General features: G+C 45.4%; 1 protein-coding gene across 4 annotated transcripts in view; it reads left to right on the top strand.

Moving 5' to 3' along the window:
- Positions 1-3,008: 3,008 nt before the first annotated feature.
- The window catches only part of IWS1 (interacts with SUPT6H, CTD assembly factor 1), a 273,237-nt gene continuing 256,728 nt past the window's right edge, over positions 3,009-19,517 (top strand). For all 4 annotated transcript variants that reach the window (XM_086943814.1, XM_086943815.1, XM_086943816.1 and 1 more), the window contains exons 1-2: positions 3,009-3,180; positions 15,815-15,930. In XM_086943814.1, the coding sequence (XP_086799940.1) occupies positions 3,156-3,180; positions 15,815-15,930 (141 nt within the window). In that variant the 5' untranslated portion in view covers positions 3,009-3,155. The remainder of the gene's footprint in view (positions 3,181-15,814; positions 15,931-19,517) is intronic.

The raw sequence follows: 19,517 nt of genomic DNA on the forward strand, positions 1-19,517 counted from the left end.
AAAGGACTGGGAAAAAGAATTGAAGTGCACATTGTGGGCCTACAGGATCACCCCGACCAGCACGGGGTACAGCCCCTTCCAGATCCTAAGAGGTTGAGACCCCTTCACTAAGGACAATGTCGCATGGAAAGAGCGCACCATCACAAGCAAGGGGTCTCCAGGAGTAGTTCACCACAATTTAGAAAAGGCTCAAAGAATATACACAGAACACTTCAACAGAAGACACAACGTGAAGGAGACGGAGTTAGAGAGAGGAGAGTGGGTCCGAGTCAAACTAGCCCAACTGAGAAGGAAAGGCGACAGCAAGTTCAGTGCACCTTTGCAAGTGAAAGAGGTTTATACCCGAGCTGCCCTGCTGAGCGACAGGAAAGTTTGGTCTCTGGATCGGATGTCCAAATGAAACAAGATATTGCAATGGAATAAAAGAGAAGATGGACATGCAGAAAACCCCCTGTGTCAACGCAATGAAGTTGTCACAGTGGAGGGAGATGCAGGAAATCCTGGAGAGAGAGAGAGAGAGAGAGAAGAAGAAGTAGAGATGGGGAGCGATCCCAACACCATGAAACTCTCGGGAAGCACCAGTGGAACACCTCAAAAAGGAATTCCCCTGAGTACAGAAAGAACCAGAGTAAGAAATCCCAGAGAAGTTACAGTGAACCATTCCAGTACTCCAGTGAGACGCACCTGTGCTGGCAGAACCGTGGTAAGACTGTTGAGGTACAGAGACTTTGAGATGGAAGATGGGAATGAGCCAACCAGCAGGTAGACTGAGAGCATTAACTTTGTTGAAATGTATAATCTATAAAGGAGGGAGATATGTAGCGTTGCGCTCTAGTCTTAACACTGCGACGTGATGACATAGAGCGCGGCGGCCATTTTGGGTGCGACAGAGAGCGAGGAGCCCGCGATCCATGCGGACGTCTCCCGGCGCTCTCCCTAGAATATAAATAAATATAAAATATACCTACCTGTAGATTGGGCGTTACTGAGTGTCCTTTAAGGGAAAAAACTAACATTACACCTCTGTAAATATCATTGTAATCATGTCTACTGTAAAGCACTCTAGCACCATTGGATAATGTCCGCCCTGAATAGAAATGCATAAATAAATACTACAGAACCGAAGATTAAATAGAGCTAGATAATTATTTTTGTTGCTACTGATGGAGCAGGTTAATGAACAATATTTTGTTCAGGCTTGTGAAGTCAGACTTCCATAATGTTTAATAAAACTAATATGTTTGCTGCATGTTATTAAACCAACCTAGAATAAATGTGCAACATGAACATATGGAACTAACATTATGCTTATTTGTGCAAAATGCAAAATAAATAATACAATAATTATTGTCTATTGTCTTTGTCGTATGCTAACTGCTGCTGTTAAAAATAATAGCATGTGCTTTTAAATGTGCTTTTGTCTTGACTTTTCTGTGACAAATGCAGTTCCAGATCGGATTGGTACATCAAAGGTAATATATGCTGCTTAAATGTGCTTTTGCTAGGTAACATAATTAATGGGTTAACATTTAGCAAAGGGGGTGGGTAACAGAACAAATGTCAATTCTTTAATTAATTGATGTTTTGTGTTTGTTTAAATAATAGTTTTACAAAAGAAGCATAGAGTTGGCTGCAGAAAAATAATGCATTTTTAAAAAGTGACGCAAGAAAAAGTGGCGCAGAAAATTGAGGCTTTCTGAAAAAGAGGCCTGATGATGAAAAGCCACAAGAGAAAAACTTATTTTGAAAAAGATGAGAAGCCTATAAACTTTTATTGTGAAAAGTTTTTGAAAAGAACTGCAAAAAGCGACTCTGTGGAGAGGTTTGCTATTGTGCCACGGGAAGCTCAGAACGGACGGGCTCAAGGCCAGGATGTAAGTCGTGGCATTTTTGTGCACTACATGAACATCTTTGCTACAAAATGTAGCAGCCTAAGGAAGTGCCGCCAGGACTCTGTGCATGAACAATGGCTTTGTGTAAAAGCCCGGACCTGAGGTGGAAGATGTCACAATTTACTGTGGCATGAGGTGGTTCAGCAAATGGGGAGCCAGAATTCAGCTGTTGGAATGTGAAAATAGTTAGTTTAGCCTTAGTTTTAGGGTATAAGAATTGGCTCAAGGAGCAGACTTTTGCCTACGCTTCTTGATTACAGAGGGTCGTGTTCTGCTGATCGACGAACGCACGTAAGGAAAGGAGACTTTAAAAGACTTTGTTTTCAGGCGATGAGGGTAGAGACAGGGAATTAGTTAGGGTTTGGAAATGCTCTCTTTCACTTATTTCTGTTAATGAATAATATTTCTTGAATCAAGCTTTCTTTATAAATGCTGAATAAACCTTTCTTTAATGACATTTTCGAATACTTGTTTAATAAAGTTCCAAAGCCTAGGTTTTCATGAATATGTTTGAATAAACTTACTAAATTACAAGCTGGTCTTGTTTATTGTAGATAGTTTAAACAACATATTAGATTCATTCACCTCATGATTCAGCTGCTCTGTTATTTTTATGGGCCTGGTATTGATTGGTAAGTATGGTGGTAGATGGTGACATCATTTATGCAGAATTTTGGTAGGAGCGCTGGATCACTACTCACAAATAAAGTACCATTAAAAATATATTTGTTGATTTCTACTGATGCTAAACAACAGCATTTGCAGCGCCCTAGAGGCGAGACCTGTTGGCTTTTCCAGTGCTTGTTCTCATAGTACTGGTCACGTGACAGTACCTCCTGCGTTTTAAAGGGCGACACGGAACATTTTTACAATAATACTTCCACGTGCGTTATGCATCTTCAGTCTTTTTAAATGTATTTCTGGAAGCAAATACGCAGCCCGGAACTCGCGATAAGCAAGAATGGAACTGTAATTCCTAATCTCTGTGCTTCTAACTAACACTACTAGACGGAGGGAGATCGCACCAGAACGCGCATGCTCACAAGGCAAAACGTTTCCGTAAATCGTGAAGACGTTGCGTCACAATGTATGCGACGCAACCTCTGGAGAGAAGCCGGTCGGCGCATGTTAATTGTACACGTTTAACGTCAGCACGTAACGCTTTGCGTGAAGTGGTTCTTTTCTCTTTTTAGAACTAATAGCAACTGTACTTGGTCTAGCTAAGCGGGAGAATCGTGGGGGAGCGAGGCCCCGTGGAGGAGAATGGAGAGCGAGTACGACAGCGGAGGTACGGGGGTGTACAGTGGAGCTGCCAGTGTAGGGGTGATGGTGGATCAGTGTAGGTAACTGTCAGTGGAGGTGGAGTGAGCAGTACACCATAGACCAGCAGAACAGATGTGTTTACCCGAGGGACCCAATGGAGGAAACAAAGTGTAATGTACACGCTGCAGTTGGTGTATACGTGCAAGGGGGGCAAGGATGGAGATAACTGGTCATATGTGTTCCCAGGGTTCTAACACTGAAGCTATACGAAACACTAGTCGCAAACTTCTGATAGAGGAGATGCAGGAGACAGATAGTCTGATATGTATGTATCCACTTGTAGCAGATTTCCTGAGTTTCATCAAGGCTACTAAGTTTTGCTATGGGTTTATACGCGTCACCCCAAGCTTCAGATGTGTTTTGTATGGCATGTAATGTTTTGAGTGCTACTTAATCCCTTGCATTCACCATGCTCCACTTGATCTTAGATTCAGCATACTACTGTGAGTACAGAAGGCCACGCCAGACACATATACCTAAACGTCCCTCATAGAAATCATAAGATGCTTATGCTTCATGACACACTGAAGAAACCATCAAAGCTCTCAGCTTTTGCAATCCTGTTTCTTCATCGCAGAGTTCTCTCTCTCTCTCAGACCAACCATCCAGAACTTGCCTTCTGCGAGGGCCCGGTGTGGAGCCCCCTGCTCCGTTAACACAACACTGGCAGGCCACATATTTATTGTCAAACTCCATGCAGCGTCCAGCCTCCTGTAGCTCAACTTTTCAGATATAGTACCGGTACATTGACTCAGCATGTACCTGCCAATTTGTCTCATACCATCTGTGACGTTTCCGGATGTAACTTTTTATCTAACATCCCTCGATCTGTAAGTTCCTGTCTACATGCCATGTAGGAAAATCTCAAATAGCAAGTTCTAGAGGGCAAAGTACCATAGACTTGCTGGATTGGATATGTGTATATATATTATAATTTGCTTTCAGGTGCTGATCTTCTGGCTTTTGCTCTTGGACTTCAAATGTATCCCTCATCTCCAGCAGTTTTATTATCAATGTGTTACTTAGTTAAGGTAGACTTTGCTTATTCCATTTATATGTTACATCGTATGCATTCATCTTGGAAATCTACTCCACATTTTTAATACTAAAGAACTGAAGCTGATGGTGACTCTCTCTTACAAGTGGTAATTAGAGCAGTAACTAAAGATTTCGCATTACTTAAATGTAAAGTCTAGAAGGGCACTTAATACACATTTACACCATTTATGGTGTGCTGAATTGTTTAGCTGGCCTTTCCCATTTCGGTATCTGGTTTCCAAATTAGCAAAACTATTTGTAGCTGTTTTATCACTTAAAGAAGTATCCAATCTCAGTTCGATAACCCCCATAGAGAACCTGAAGCATAAACATTTCTTGTTTAATGCTACTTTTTTTGTTTTTACCGTTATAATAACTCGAGCTATGGCATTACTCCTTGTGGTCATTGGCCACCTTCTAAGTCAGTTTTGCATTCTGTTATCTCAATTTTATTCGCTTCAGTCCTTGAATTCAAACAACAGTTTACAAGAATTGAGTTAATTCCTAGAGATTATGTTTTTTTTATCCCTTCCCTGACCAGACCAAGATCGATATTGTTGTTCTGGGACGTTATTTCAGTTGGCTTTAAAAACTCGTGAAATATATGGCAGGGCTCTACTCTTATGCCATATTACCATTATCAGTAATAAGGAGGGGTAATGGAAGTTCGGTTCCTGGTAGTATACGTAATGTGGTACAAAAACGTAGACTAATTTTTTTTAAGAGGCTTGAAGCCTAAATTTAACTTATCCTCAGGCCATTTACTAGAGTGGATGTGTAGTAGACCCTGGTAGAGTGAAATAAGGTGATCATGTCTGTAGCTGCACTGTTAAATTATAAACACTTGCAGAGTACTGAGATAAGCTCTCATTGTAGGACCGCTGGTGCAATCTTTCAGTAAAGTATCCTAGGATCAAGGGTCTGGAATAAAATAAAATATCTACCTGTCCATGGATCAGGTTGTTTCATAAATCTACATGTCGTAAACATTTTTGTTTCCCTATGGTGACCCGTAGTGAGGCAACTAATTATGGCAGTAATAATAATAATGATCTCTACTTATAAAAGCTCTGATAATAGCCTCTCTGATTATGGCAGGGGTCACACTATAATAGGGTTTGAATACTAGCAATTCATTTATTTTGACATATTTCCACAGATCTACACACTAGGGCTGGAAGTAGCGGAAAACAATACTTCCAGGGCTGGAATGCCCTTGTGAATCTCTCCCCACCTACTAACGTACATATTTTATGTGTTTTCAGCAGCTCAGATTTCTGCTGTTTTTCTAGTGACCAGGATCAATCAATCGGGATTTATAAAGCCCAGCTTATCAGCTAGGCTTTCCAGCAGGGGTGTGGAATTTAATTAAATATCTGCTTGTCTATGGGACAAGTTGCTTCATAAATCTCCTGTAAAACAATTCACTTGGTCCTTTCCTGCCAAGTAGTGCAGTGACAAATTATGGCAGCAATCTCATTTAATTTAAGTGCTGGTATTATCTTTTCTGATTATGCCTGGCTCATACTATAGTGGGGCTTGAATTCTAGCATTTGCCTTACTTTGCCATGTTTCTACATATATACATATTAGGGTTGGAGATAGCGTTAAACAATAGTTCACAGGTTGGAATTCCTTTTTCAGTCTGTGCAAAACTATTAAATTGCTTGTTTTAGGGGCTTTTGCCAGTTCTTCTCTAATCTTTCTCCGATACTGAGAAAGGTTGGAAATTTACTCCTGACAGTGGCAGAAGTAAAACATTTTCCACGCTTGGGGAAAAAGTGGTTGAAGGAAAAGTGAACTTGTAAACGCTAAACAGATTTCCGCATGAGTAAATCTACACCTGCATATTTGCTCATGCTAAAAAGTAGTTCTCAAATATTTTCTAGGAGAACAATTTCCTGGCCTACTTCTGTAACATCATGAAAGCCATACATTTACATTAATGCAAGGACATACATCATGGGTGAAATTTTGTGACTTTATTTAAGAAGTGGGGCCCTAGTTTGATTTAGAGTTAACCAATACATTTTGCTTTTATTAATGTTCTATCCCTCTCACTGTCTGTCTTTTAAATCGACTGGTTACTGCTCTTTCACAAGGAGCATATCAGCACACACAGTAGTTTTACTCAGTACCAGTGGCTACTGTGACAATGTGTGCTTTTTTAGACTGAAAATTATTTTGTGCTTTTTTGCCAATGTTTATTAATATGGTGAGGGCCTTGCAGCTCTCGCAAAGTTTTACAAAAGCCACATCAAAACAAGACATGCACTGACAAAACCAAAAGGCTAACCACCAATATCAGACCTCTTGGCTTTGCCAATGCTTGTATATTTTAATTTTCCCATTATTTCGTTGATACTGACTGCACTGATTTTCCATTATGAATATTTTTGGGAAGTACTGGTATGCAGCAACAGATTTTGCTAAATGATGCGTCAAAGAAATGTTACCAACAATTTCACAGTAGTTCAGCAAAACGTTATTTTTCCAAGTTTCATCTTTTTGTGTGAAATGTTTATTCTGAAAGCAAAGGATGATTAATCTTTCTTTCAAGCTTCTGCAGATAATTACATCTAATTAGAGAGCATTCTGGTTGCATTGTATTTACCCTCATATTGTTAAACTTTGCAAACGTGTGTACACATTTTTACACTGAAACCACTGTCGGTAGTTCAGTCTGAACTTAAGACATTTCCTTAGAACACTCACCCTAATAAGAAAGGCTTTGAATTAATGAAACATAAATACAAGTTCAAACAGCATTAACATATGGACACAAATATTTCCTTAACTGCAGACAATGCCCTTCTCTGATCCCTACTGTGGTACTGTAAACTGGCAGCCAAAAGGTTTGTGCTGCAGGAAGTTGGGCCTACTTGTCCCAAGGACAAAATAAACATGAAAACTTGTTGTCCTTGACCCTAAACAATATGTTCTGGGAGTCGAGCTATAGAAATTCCACATCCTTGATCCAGGCACTTGCCGGTCTCACAGGCTCATTCGACCAGCTAAGTCTTGCTGGCCCTTTGGGATTCAGGAGGTGAGGTGATGGTCCGGAGCTGTGATGGGAGGCTGTTCCAGGTCTTAGCAGTGATGTAGGAGAAGCATCATCTTCCACTTCTGCTTTGGTAGATGCAGGGAGTGTGGGCCAGTGAAAGGGAGTCAAAGTGTAATCTCGATAGTTGATGTACGTTCAAGCAGTGGTTGATGTAGTCGGGTCCTTAGTTGTGTAGAGCATTGTCTGCGTGATAAGCAGCTTGAATTGGCACCTCTGCTGTACGGGGAGTCAGCGGAGTTGGGTGGGGGTGCGATGTGGGTATGTCATGCAAAATCGAGGAGGAGCCTGGCTGCGATGTTATGTATGGTTTGAAGTCTCTGTAGGAGGTGTGCGGCGATTCCTATGTAGAGAGCGTTGCCGTAGTCCAGCCAGCTTGTGATGAACGCATGTGTTACGGTGTGTCTCTTTGGCGGGGCAAGCCATTAGAACATCTTAATAGCTTGCGCAGCATGAAGATGCAAGCGGAGGAGATTCCTGTGGTCAATTATGATTCTGAGGCTTCTGGGTGACCAGAGAGTGTGGGTGCGGGTCCTAGGTCTGATGGCCTCCAGGATCATTCCATGGGTTGCTGCTGTTGCCAAAGATCACTACTTCTCTGTTGTTGCTGTTCAGCCTCAGGCAGTTGTTCTTCATTCAGTTGGCGATGCTGGTCATGCATCTGTAGAAGTTGGTCCTGGTGGTAATCGGGTCATCGGTGAGTGGTAGGATGAGTTGAGTGTCATCTGCGTAGTGTATAATCTTGAGACCATGAAATTTGCCAATGTTGGCGTGCGTGGTCATGTATGTGTTGGAGAGTGAAGCTGAGGGATGAACCCTGGGGGACACTGTAGACCATATACTTGGGTTTGGTGGGGAAAGGTGGTAGGTGTATCTTCTGTGTTCTTCAGGTTAGGAAGAAGGTGATCCATCTGATTGTCTCCCCTTTGTATTGCAATGTAGTGGAGTCTTTTTATCAGCCTGTGGTGGGGTATGGTGTTGAAGGCTGCTGAGAGATCAAGGAGGATCAGAGCTGCTGTTTTTCTTCTTGGTCAAGGAGGGTTCGGATGTCGTCGGTGGCTACAATCAGGGTGGTCCTGGTACTGTGATTGGTGCTGAAGTCTGATTGGGAGGCACTGAGTAGCTGGTTTTGCTTTGGTGTGTCGTGAGGTGTTTGTTGATCATCTTTTCCAGTACCTTTGCTGAGAACAGGAGCAGGGAGATTGGCCGGTAGTTTTTTAGGTCAATGGGTTCGGCAGAGGGTTATTTGAGAAGTTGTCTGACTTAGGCGTGTTTCCAGGGGTCAGGAAATGTTGTGATGGTGATAGAGGTGTTGAGCAGAGTGGTGAGTTCCTGGCCAATCCTTTTGGTTCTGAGGTTGAAGATGTGGTGCAGGCATGGGTCTGTGGGAGCTCCTGAGTGGATGTATTTCTCGATGGAGGTGGTGTCCTGGGTAGAGAGAAGGTTCCAGGTGGTCAGTCTGTGTTTTGAGGGGGGTTGCAGTGGAGGTGTGTCTGTCGAGGAAGTCCGTTGGGTTTAGGTTAGGGTTCGAAGTTCTGTATATGGTTGCGGTCTTGTCATTTAAGAACTCAATTATGTTATCGTAAAGCTTTTGTGAAAGGGTGATGTTTTTGCTGGTAGCCAGGTTGGAGAATTCCTTAGTGATGCGCTGGGTTCTGTGTGTGCGGCTAGGGCTGTCTTCTTTGCTGTCTTCAGCAGGCAGTGGTAGAAGTTGAGGGAGATTTTGAAGACTACCCTGGCGGAAGTGCCCTTGCTGTTGGGCCATCTCTTCTCCAGCTGTTTGCTGTCACATTTCACTATCCTGAGTTGTTAGGTGTACCAGCTGGCCATTTTGGAGGATCTTCTCTGCTTGTTGCTCTTGTTGGGGACGATACTGTCAGCGCAGTTGGTGATCCAGGCATTGAAGTTCTTAATTCCCTGTTCCAGGTTAGCGTCGGCAGCTGATTAGGAGATGTTGAGGGTGTACATCCAGCTGGTCTCTGAATTTTGTTTACCAGCTGTGGTAGGGGGCACTGGCAAGCTTGGTGGTACGGGGTTGGAAATGCTGAAGTGGCCTGTGGAGTGATCAGACCATGTGAATACTGTGACATGGCTGTATTTGGCACAGTTGCTGGAGGTCAAGATGGGGTCCAGCATGTGTCCTCCGGTGTGTGTGGGGTCGTGGAAAATCTGGGTTAGTCTGAGGCTGCTCATACTGTCGAGGAGGTGTACTGTGTTGTTGTCGTTGGGGGTCCTCAATGTGGAAGTCAAGGTTGCAGGATAGATGTTGTCCTTGGAGTCCAGGGCTAGGGGTGCAATGAAGTCTGCTATGATGTTGCTCAAGCATGGGCCAGGGAGTCAGTATGCGAGGGCGTCTCTGATGGTTTTCTTGTTGCCAGTGTGGATCTTGAAGTTGAGGTGTTTCATGGGGGTTGTGGTATTGTCGATGGTGGTGCACTCTATGCAGGGCCAGACTGGCTACCGGGCGTTTTGGTGTGCTGCCAAGCTGGGGGCTGATTTCGTTGATGGGGAACTGCGTGTGCTTAAAACCAATCATTTTGCTTTGTTTATTTCGAAGCACACGCAGGTCCCCATCAACGAAATCAACCCCCACCGCAGTGAAATCAGCCGCCAGCTTGGCAGCACACCAAAATGCCCGGTAGCCAGTTTGGTCCTGACTGTATGGTCTCTGTGGATGATGGCTGTTCCTCCTGGCTTGTTGTTGAGGTCTTTGAGTGATTTTATACTAGTATGTGTCACTGAAGGGCAGCCAAGTATTATTTAAAAGGGGATATGTTTTGAATGCTGTGTTTGGAACAGGAAGAAAGGGAGGAAAGCAACAACTATGAGCAACACAACTGAGATTGACACAAAAGCCATGCAATCTTGAGCAGGGATTTTAGTCGGCTTTCGACCAGGTCATAGCATGGAAACTGCACTCCTGGCAGTGACTGACTCTGCGACTTGCACTTGATGCAGGAAGACCTGTCATGCGCGTGCTAATAGATCTCGCAGTGGCCTTCGACCTGGTTTCCCATGTCCGGATCCTGAAGAGGCTGTGAGAGATTGGGATACAAGGCCTGCGCTTAAATGGCTGCACCATTTTTTGGAAGACCAATATCAACCTGTCACCTTCAGCCCCTTTATCTCTCACAAAATGCGCCTAGACAGGGGTGTCCCATGGGGATCTTGTTTGAGCCCTACTAAGTTTAATATCTATGTGGCACCCCATGCTAAGATTCTAGAGCCTTATGGCATCGAAATAATCTCTTATGCTGATGATACCCAGTTGATGTTCACATTTGAATCCGACCTGGCGGCTATTAAAAAGTATTTCGCCATGGGTATATTAGCCATCTCTAACAGGATGAATGATAATTATCTCCAACTGAATGTAGACAAGACGGAGATTGTGCTCTTTGGCAAGGCCACCTTTGTCTGGTTAGATGAGTGGTGAACTCTTCAAGTGGTGTCTATCCCTGTTCCCAAACAATCAGTGAAGACTCTTGTTATAAAAATCGACCAAGCCCTCACAATGAAAGATCCTATTCTGGTCTCCACCGGATTATGCTATCAGAGTATGCGTCTTCTGCACAGAATATTTCTGTATCTTCCGACACCTGCCAAAAGAATGCTAGTGGAAGATCTGGTAGTAAGCAGATTAGACTGCAGCAATGCTATTTTGGTCACAGCAAATGATACTGGTAGCCAAACTAGAGGTAGTCCATCATATGGCAGCCAGGCTTGTTCTCAGTCTTCCTCCTGGCACCTCTTCTGCCCTGTTAAAGGGTCTGCACTGGCTGACAGTGGAAAAAAATTAGCTTTTTCAAGATCTGATCTCTTACTTACAATGCTCTAAGAGGCAAAGGCCCCAGATATCTTCAATTAAAAATGAAACCATACATACTCAGCAGAAGTTTAAGATCTTGTGAAAAAGCCCCACTGAGTGTCCCCCACATTCTTTTAATGAGATGTGGAGGAAGTGCTTTCTCTTACCTTGCCCCCTTTATTGGAATAAGCTTCTGCTGCATGTTCGAAATTGTGCAAACTAATGCAAATTTAGGAAATTGTTGAAAGCCCATCTATTTTAAATTCTTTAGTCCACATTCTGCTGCAACTTGCTAGAACTTCCACAGCACCGATATGCCCATGGGTGAGTCGTGCGAGACATGAAATTTCATTAGCATAACTTAACAAGGAGCCCGTCGGTCAGTCGGAGAGGCTTCATAGTCCCTTAAAGATGAGGTTTCTGCTGTCGTAATTACGATGGCACTTTCCGACAGCAGTTCCATGTCGGCCTTTCCGACATGGAACTGCTGTCAAAGTGTCTATGGGAACCCCTAGCACGGCTCCGTTTCCTCTGCATACTGCACTGGGTAACCCCCTCAACATCCCTGCACCGTGTGGCAGGCACCACAAGGTGCCTGCCACACTGTGCAGGGATGTTTACAAACTTCAATTTCCCAATAGAAGCTTGTGCTGCTGGCATTTTCTGTCCGTCGCACAAGCTTCCATTGTGAAATGGAAGTTTCCGACCGCCCTATGGGCGGTCACCTTGTAACAGTTCGGTCATGACCGCCGACCTAAGGTCGGGTGGTTCCTTTCTGCTATGGTGTTGGGTGGACTTTTAGTGTGCAATGACTTTCAGGGCCTTATCACTTGTACGTTAGTCAGTATACTTCATTTTAAATGTTGGTCTGAAATCCATTTTCTGAAAGCTCACTCCCTCGTCTAGCCAAGCTAATAGTTTTTGCAATTGGCACTAATATAGCATGAGGTGAGTGTACTTTCAGAGTATTTTATGGCACAAACTCACATTTTAAGTGCTTTAGATTAAAAGTGGTAATATTAACAGGCATTGGTAAAGCACTAGCTCCAAGATTGTTTCACAACACAAACATAAATATTAAGCATTGTCAATGCCAATAGGTCTCTCCTTTGGAACCATAAGTGTTTGTAGCCAGAGCTATTGGCATTGACAATGTTTTTAAGCTATGTTGTAGAGCAGCTTGGCTGCTGTGCAGCATGTTAAAAAGTTATAATTACCAAGAATTAGAGCTATTGGTGCTGTAAATGACAATGTCCTCTACTTATGTTTTTAGGTCGAGCCTAGCTATTGCGTAAGCAATCGCTATGTGAGAGATATAGAGGGGCACCAGCAAATTCTGCCAAAGACCTTTGGAATGCGGTTTATGGCCAGTGCATGTGAGGCATTCAATCGCGAACCTGGCATCGGACTTGAAAGCAGCAGACTGCTTTCGCCAGCGCGCGCTCGGCCTCACTTCCTGCTCCCCCTCTTACAGCAATTAACTTTCGTTATCGCTCACACCCCATATGCTCGTTCCCTCCCACCCTTCCTTTGATGTCCGCTGTTCTTGTTGTTTGGATGTCTTGTATGCTTTTACTGTTAACATTTAGGGAACTATTTTGTTTTTCTTTCAGCAGTCCATGAGTGTATGTGTTTTCCAGCTCCCGCCATTGTGTCTTAGTGTGCTGCTTCCCTCTCAACACTCACTGACCCCTGTGCTCTTGGTGCCTCTCCTGGTTGCTCTTTGTCCCACTCACTTCACCCACGACTTTATTTTCATTTTATATTCCCTCCTCCCTTCAAACCCATTACCCTTTGCTGTCCTACCCTCACAATCATGTTTTTCCCCACTTTTTTATTTGGAAGGTCAAACAGCTGCTATTTAGCTCCACTACATCAATAACACTATTGCTCGCTTTGCTGAAGTACGTGACGTCTGCCATCTAAGACCAATCAGTTAAAAGAAAATGGTATATGGCGCCCGTGTCATGTCGTGATTAGCAACAGCAGCTGCATCATCTCACCTTTGCTTTTTTTTTTTTTTGTCGATGCAATGCAGTGTCGCTGTAAGGCATTTTGCTGATGCTTAACAACATCTGCAACAATCATTAGCAAAGCCAGTGGATGCAAAAGGCAAGCCCTATTGGTCTTACCAATGCTTTTTTTATTGTTGGTTGCCGAAAGGCTGTTTTTGAATAGTGGTATTTTCTTTCAGATAACCGCTCGCCCCCACCTTTTGATAACTGCACTGCCCCCCAATACTTGCTGTTACAACCTACGCCCATTTGTACTGAAGTCAAGAACAAACTGAACCTACAGAAGAGAGCTCTCTCAAAGTTTGCATTAGCAGCTGTGGGGCTCTTTCCAGAAGAGCTGATGTGAGATGGTCACAAGTGCCAGAATTGACCAGTGCCTGGCTCTAACAGGTGGGTCCTTTCCTGCTAGGTCTCGCTGCTTCAATTTTGGCCAGGATCATCTTTACTGACTTCACACGCCATTCAGAAAGTCAGGACTGGCAGAGCCCTCTGTGACGTTTGACTCTTCATGCTGAAATTAACCTGGCCAGCAGGCAGAGGTGCCCTTGACCAGAGATCCTACGCTGTGGGTACTCTACTGCCCTCCCTCTAACGCCCTCACTCTACCACCCTCACGCCACCGCCCTCACACCCTAACGCCACCGCCCTCACACCCTAACGCCACCGCCCTCACACCCTAACGCCACCGCCCTCACACCCTAACGCCACCGCCCTCACACCCTAACGCCACCGCCCTCACACCCTAACGCCACCGCCCTCACACCCTCACTCCCGCCCTCACTCTACCACTCTCCCGCCCTCACTCTACCACTCTCCCGCCCCCCACTCTACCACTCTCCCGCCCCCCACTCTACCACTCTCCCGCCCCCCACTCTACCACTCTCCCGCCCCCCACTCTACCACTCTCCCGCCCCCCACTCTACCACTCTCCCGCCCCCACTCTACCACTCTCCCGCCCCCACTCTACCACTCTCCCGCCCCCCACTCTACCACTCTCCCGCCCCCCACTCTACCACTCTCCCGCCCCCCACTCTACCACTCTCCCGCCCCCCACTCTACCACTCTCCCGCCCCCCACTCTACCACTCTCCCGCCCCCCACTCTACCACTCTCCCGCCCCCCACTCTACCACTCTCCCGCCCCCCACTCTACCACTCTCCCGCCCCCCACTCTACCACTCTACGCCCTCACTCTACCACTACCGCCCTCACTCTACCACTACCGCCCTCACTCTACCACTCTACCGCCCTGACTCACTCTACCGCCCTCACTCTACCACTCTACCCCCCCACTCTACCCCCCCATTCTACCCCCCCACTCTACCCCCCCACTCTGCCGCCCCTACTCTGCCGCCCCTACTCTGCCGCCCCCACTCTGCCGCCCCCTCTCTGCCGCCCCCTCTCTGCCGCCCCCTCTCTGCCGCCCCCTCTCTACCGCCCCCACTCTACCGCCCCCACTCTACCGCCCCCACTCTACCGCCCCCACTCTACCGCCCCCACTCTACCGCCCCCGCCCTCACTCTACCACCATCACTCTACCGCCCTGACTCAGTCTACCGCCCTGACTCAGTCTACCGCCCTGACTCAGTCTACCGCCCTGACTCAGTCTACCGCCCTGACTCAGTCTACCGCCCTGACTCAGTCTACCGCCCTGACTCAGTCTACCGCCCTGACTCAGTCTACCGCCCTGACTCAGTCTACCGCCCTGACTCAGTCTACCGCCCTGACTCAGTCTACCGCCCTGACTCAGTCTACCGCCCTGACTCAGTCTACCGCCCTGACTGTCTACCGCCCTGACTCTGTCTACCGCCCTCAAAAGTTTAAAAAAAAGAAAGAATAAAAAAGAGTTCCTAAGCCTAAAGTAAATTAGGATAAGTGGAAGTCTTAGGGGCGATCCATGGGAGTCACCAATTGAGAAAAAGGTGGGAAAAGCAGGAACCATTATCCAGTTAAAAGCAGTCTTTTTTTTTTTTTTTTTTTTAAAGGACACTGACAAAAGCCAATCAGAAGCTGGTGGTGGGCTGTAAGCCCCCTGACTGAATACTGCATGTCGTGAGACAGCGCATAGGCAAACCTAAAAAGGTGCTGGAGGCACAGAACTCCAGGAAGGAGAGCTCGCCCATGAGTGCCTGTGGGAATGCTTTTCAAAAGAAAACAAGCCTTTTTTGTCTTTGTTAGTTGAAAGATCATATACTGTACTTCAGAAGGATCCGTCAGAATGGAGAAGTGTTCGCGTGGGGATACTATGCACCACAGTAAGCTATACCATAGCTTAAATATGGTATACACCAAAGGAAAGTTATGAGCATTTATTTATGAGTTGCAGGATGAGTGGGCTATTCATTTGGAAGTTTTATGAACAGAGGGAAACGGAGGGACTATTTAGATTGTAGTAGCATACATTTAATGTAGTTTTCCGAGAATTTTCTTTAGTTTTCTCTTGAGTGAGGTATACAGAGCAGGAGGATAGTAGCTATTAAACATGGGTTATAAATAGAAATCACAGTATTTAGCCAAATAAGTTACATGCAGTACAGGAGAGTCATTTGCCATTAGTATTGGATATTTACATATAAGTGGCCCCACCAAGAAGAAGCGTCAATTTGGGAATCTAGTTACTTGCTTTTCATTTTCACTTTTGTACTTCTTATACTGAAGCTCACATCTTTTCTTTACCAGATGATGGGGGAGCCACACCAGTGCAAGATGAACGAGGCTCTGGCTCTGAAGAAGAGGGGGAATTATTACAGCATCATTCAGGGTCGGAGAACGGCAGCATCAAGCAACGATTAGAGGTGAAAAGTAATTGTAATGCTTGAGTTAAAGCATTAAGTCTGTGTGACTTTGTTGTGCTTTAGTCCAAGGGTCCCTTGTTGAAGCGAGGATTGGTCATTTGAGCTGAAGGTGAAATAGTTTCACTCGTATGTGATACTGGGAACTTGCATAAGTCAATACACATACATCATCTCTTTGTCATGTGACACATTCCATTTGTTATCTTCCTCCATCAGATTTTAAGATCTGTGTTTAATACAGGGTACAGTGAATTTCTGTCCAGAAGATATGCATTCAAAACGTTATGGGCCCCTCAAATCTACTTTTGTGGGTACACACTGTGAAACACCTCTTGCTTCACCCACAAGTCACTCAGGGCAAATTGCTGCTACAGTATACCTACCTTTCAGGGCCCCATTGTATTCCACATATTACAGAATAATTATTAAGGTTTCGTTTCTATCATTTTTATTGGTCTTTCAATGTATATTCAACAGCAAGGCAACTGTCCAAGAACCCCCCCCCCCCCCCCCCCCCCCCATATCCATCCATCCCTTCCCTTCAACATCATTCCAGTTCAGGGAATAGGTTAATGGCTGTTAACAGAACTTCATTGAGAGTGTGTTCACAACGCTGCTTTGCTTTTAGTGAGCTGGTCCATAGTTGTCTAGGTCGTATAGGGTCTCTTATCCCGGTTGAGGCATTCCAGAACGGGGCCCCTCATTCTTGCAAATTTGACCGATGCATCCTAGAGGTCATGTGCTATCACGTGTCGTAAGCAGCCAAGAGGTCTGTAGCCACTTCATGCCAGACCTAAAAAAAATCATAAAAATGTTACTAGTCCTGCAAGTCTCGTGACTTAAATAATCTACTCGATCTAATTATAATGATTGGTTTTAACCCATAAACTGGTTTCAAATTACGTGTTCCTGGGCAATTATTTTATTTCACCAAGCCTCCATTTTCTTGATCACCTATGAGAGCACCTTCAAATACCTGAGCTCAGCATGTCTGCTGTACAAAAAATACTTGCGTTTGATTTAATAGACTAAACTTTTGCCATATAAGATACACATGACCGCTGACTTGCCTCTTAGTTCAGTGACATCATTGTCATCAGGCTGTGGGCAGGAAGGTTTTTCAAATCATGTTTAAAAACCATAACTTTTAATCAATATGTCCCTAAAGCATGAAGTGGTCGCACTCATTTGCGATCAGCAGTATTTCCATTGAAATGGCCATAAAAATTCCCACCGACATGCTACCTACTGATAAAATTGTATAGTGTACAAACAATGTTTTGAAATAGTTTCTGTAAATACTTGTCATTTGCACATCACCAAATAAAGTGTTCAGATTTGTTTAGCTCCTTTTTAGGTTTTGACTGGCCATGCGCTTTGCGCATGTGCCAAAAAACCTCTTGAGTTGTGTGTGTGGGTCGGGATACGCCCCCTCCTCCGATTGGCTAGCTCCATAAATGGAGGCTAGCCATTGGGAGAGGGCTCCGTCCGTCAATCTCGGACCAGATTCGGGGGCTTTCCCGAGAATCTTTGGCTTTTGGCGACGTCAGCCGAAGGCCAGTTCTCGGGAACGCCCCCGAGTCTGTTCCGGCATTGACGGCACCCGCCCTCAATACAGTTGCCCGATAGCGCTCTGTTTACCGTCTTCCTAGGTTCCCCTGTAATGGGGGCGGTGGAGTAGATGGCTTCCGTGTCCCTGACTGGTGAGTAAGCTTCTTTCTGCAGTCGCCGCCCGGCCCGCGACCAGGAAGCCAGGCAGGCCGGGGGCGGAACTGCGGGACACCCCCGTGACGTCATTCCCGGGCCGCGCTGTGATTGGCTGCCGGCCCGGGACCTGACGGGGAAGACGAGCTGCCCGCGTCTCCTCCTTCGTTCGGCAAGCTTATTGATTGGCTAACAGTGCTTTGCTATATTTGCAGAGTGCGATGCCCTAACTTGCAGTATTTGAATTCACGCAAGTAAATTATGTTAATTCATTTGTGTACGAAAAAACGTAATGTAGTTTGATTTGAAATTACGCACAACACAATACTGCAGAGGAAACACGCCTCAATTAAGCAAAGCGGCAAATAAGCCTTTTCTTGGAAGAGCAGTCTGAGTCTGCGCACGCAAGAGGAGAAAATGAGAGAGAGGTGTTGGATGGAAAGTAGGGTTTTAAACTGCTCCTTTGGTGTTTTTCTGTCTCCCCCTCGGCTTCTCACTTCGCCACATAGGTGCACGTGGTGAGAAGGAATACCCGGACGGCGTAGTTAGACCCGTGGGCAAAGTACAGTGCCGCTTTCAAGTCCTTGTTGCACTCTGGGGACTGCTGTCACTGACAGCAGCGTGAGGCGCACTTTTCACCGCCAACAGTCTGGATTAATCATACCCCGCGGACATCCGCGCCTTTTGGGGTCCAGGCGAACCTATTTCTATCTGTGCCGAGGTCTGTCTGTATGGGAGTAACCTAATTTTCAACGCCAGCCCCGTGATTCCGGGAAGGAATCCCACCAACCCCCGCTTGTTAAAGAAGCGTGAGCGGCTGACCTGCACAAGGAAAGGGGTCGCTGCGAATGGATCAAGAGATCCATTTCGAACAGAAGACAAACTCGTCCTGCATGAAGGCACTGAACTAGGCCCGTCTGGTAGCGTCTGCCGTGGGTCTGTGAGGTGAAAGGTCCGAGTGCTGACTGATGTCGACGTCTGAACCCACAGGGTTACGGAGGGTTCAAGAACGACCATTGTCACCTTCAGCCACGGCAAGGGCCCCTCCCGTGAGGCGAGGCTGAAAACAGGCACACAGGCAGCATCTGAATGCAGGGAGGCTTAATCCCAGAAGAAAAAGAGCAAGGCAAACAGGCCGTGTTTGTCTACAGCGTCCTGTCCCCAATGTGTCGCTTTGTTATGCATGTGTTCATGGAAATGGAAAGTGGGACTCGCAAATCAACAGGAGGGCGCGGAGAGCCACTCGACATGGGCTCAGTCAGACTATGAGAAACGGAGAGAGGTCTGAGATGCATCGGAGCGAACTGTAAACAAAAAAAACAAATCATCGCTTCCGCCCTTGGCTACAAGGTATCGGTGCAATCTACAGAACGGAGGCCGCTTTATAGCTGGTTTGGTATGTTTTTGAGCTTTCTAAGTGTGTTATTTGTCTAATATTACCATTCTATCCTGATACTTTTTCTAAAGCATTCAGAATCCTCTAGAGCCTCGATCGGCCCTTTACGAAATTACAAATCAACCGTACTACATTATGGCATATGCGCTCAAGGGGCTGAAACATTACATTTGGGAATTCCTGTCAACACGTTCTTCAAATTAAGGATTGTTCCCCATCTTTTAGGTCTGCCTGAAGAGTGCCCAAGCTCCCAAATGAGCTCTTCCTACCGATAACACAATTATACAAGTGACAGTTACACAGAGTACATCTGCAGTATTGTTTGCATGAATTAACATTATTTATTGTCATGCATACAGGTACCTGTAGCAAATCTGCCTTTTCAACTTGTCCATCCTCGATTTTTCTGCACCATGGTTATGCGTGATTTAAGACGCCATGCACTCACCTACTGCTAAACAGTTTTTAAGTGCCTGTGCTTCCCCTG

The sequence above is a fragment of the Lissotriton vulgaris genome, chromosome 11 (assembly GCF_964263255.1).
Source record: "Lissotriton vulgaris chromosome 11, aLisVul1.2, whole genome shotgun sequence".
Lineage (NCBI taxonomy): Eukaryota > Metazoa > Chordata > Amphibia > Caudata > Salamandridae > Lissotriton > Lissotriton vulgaris.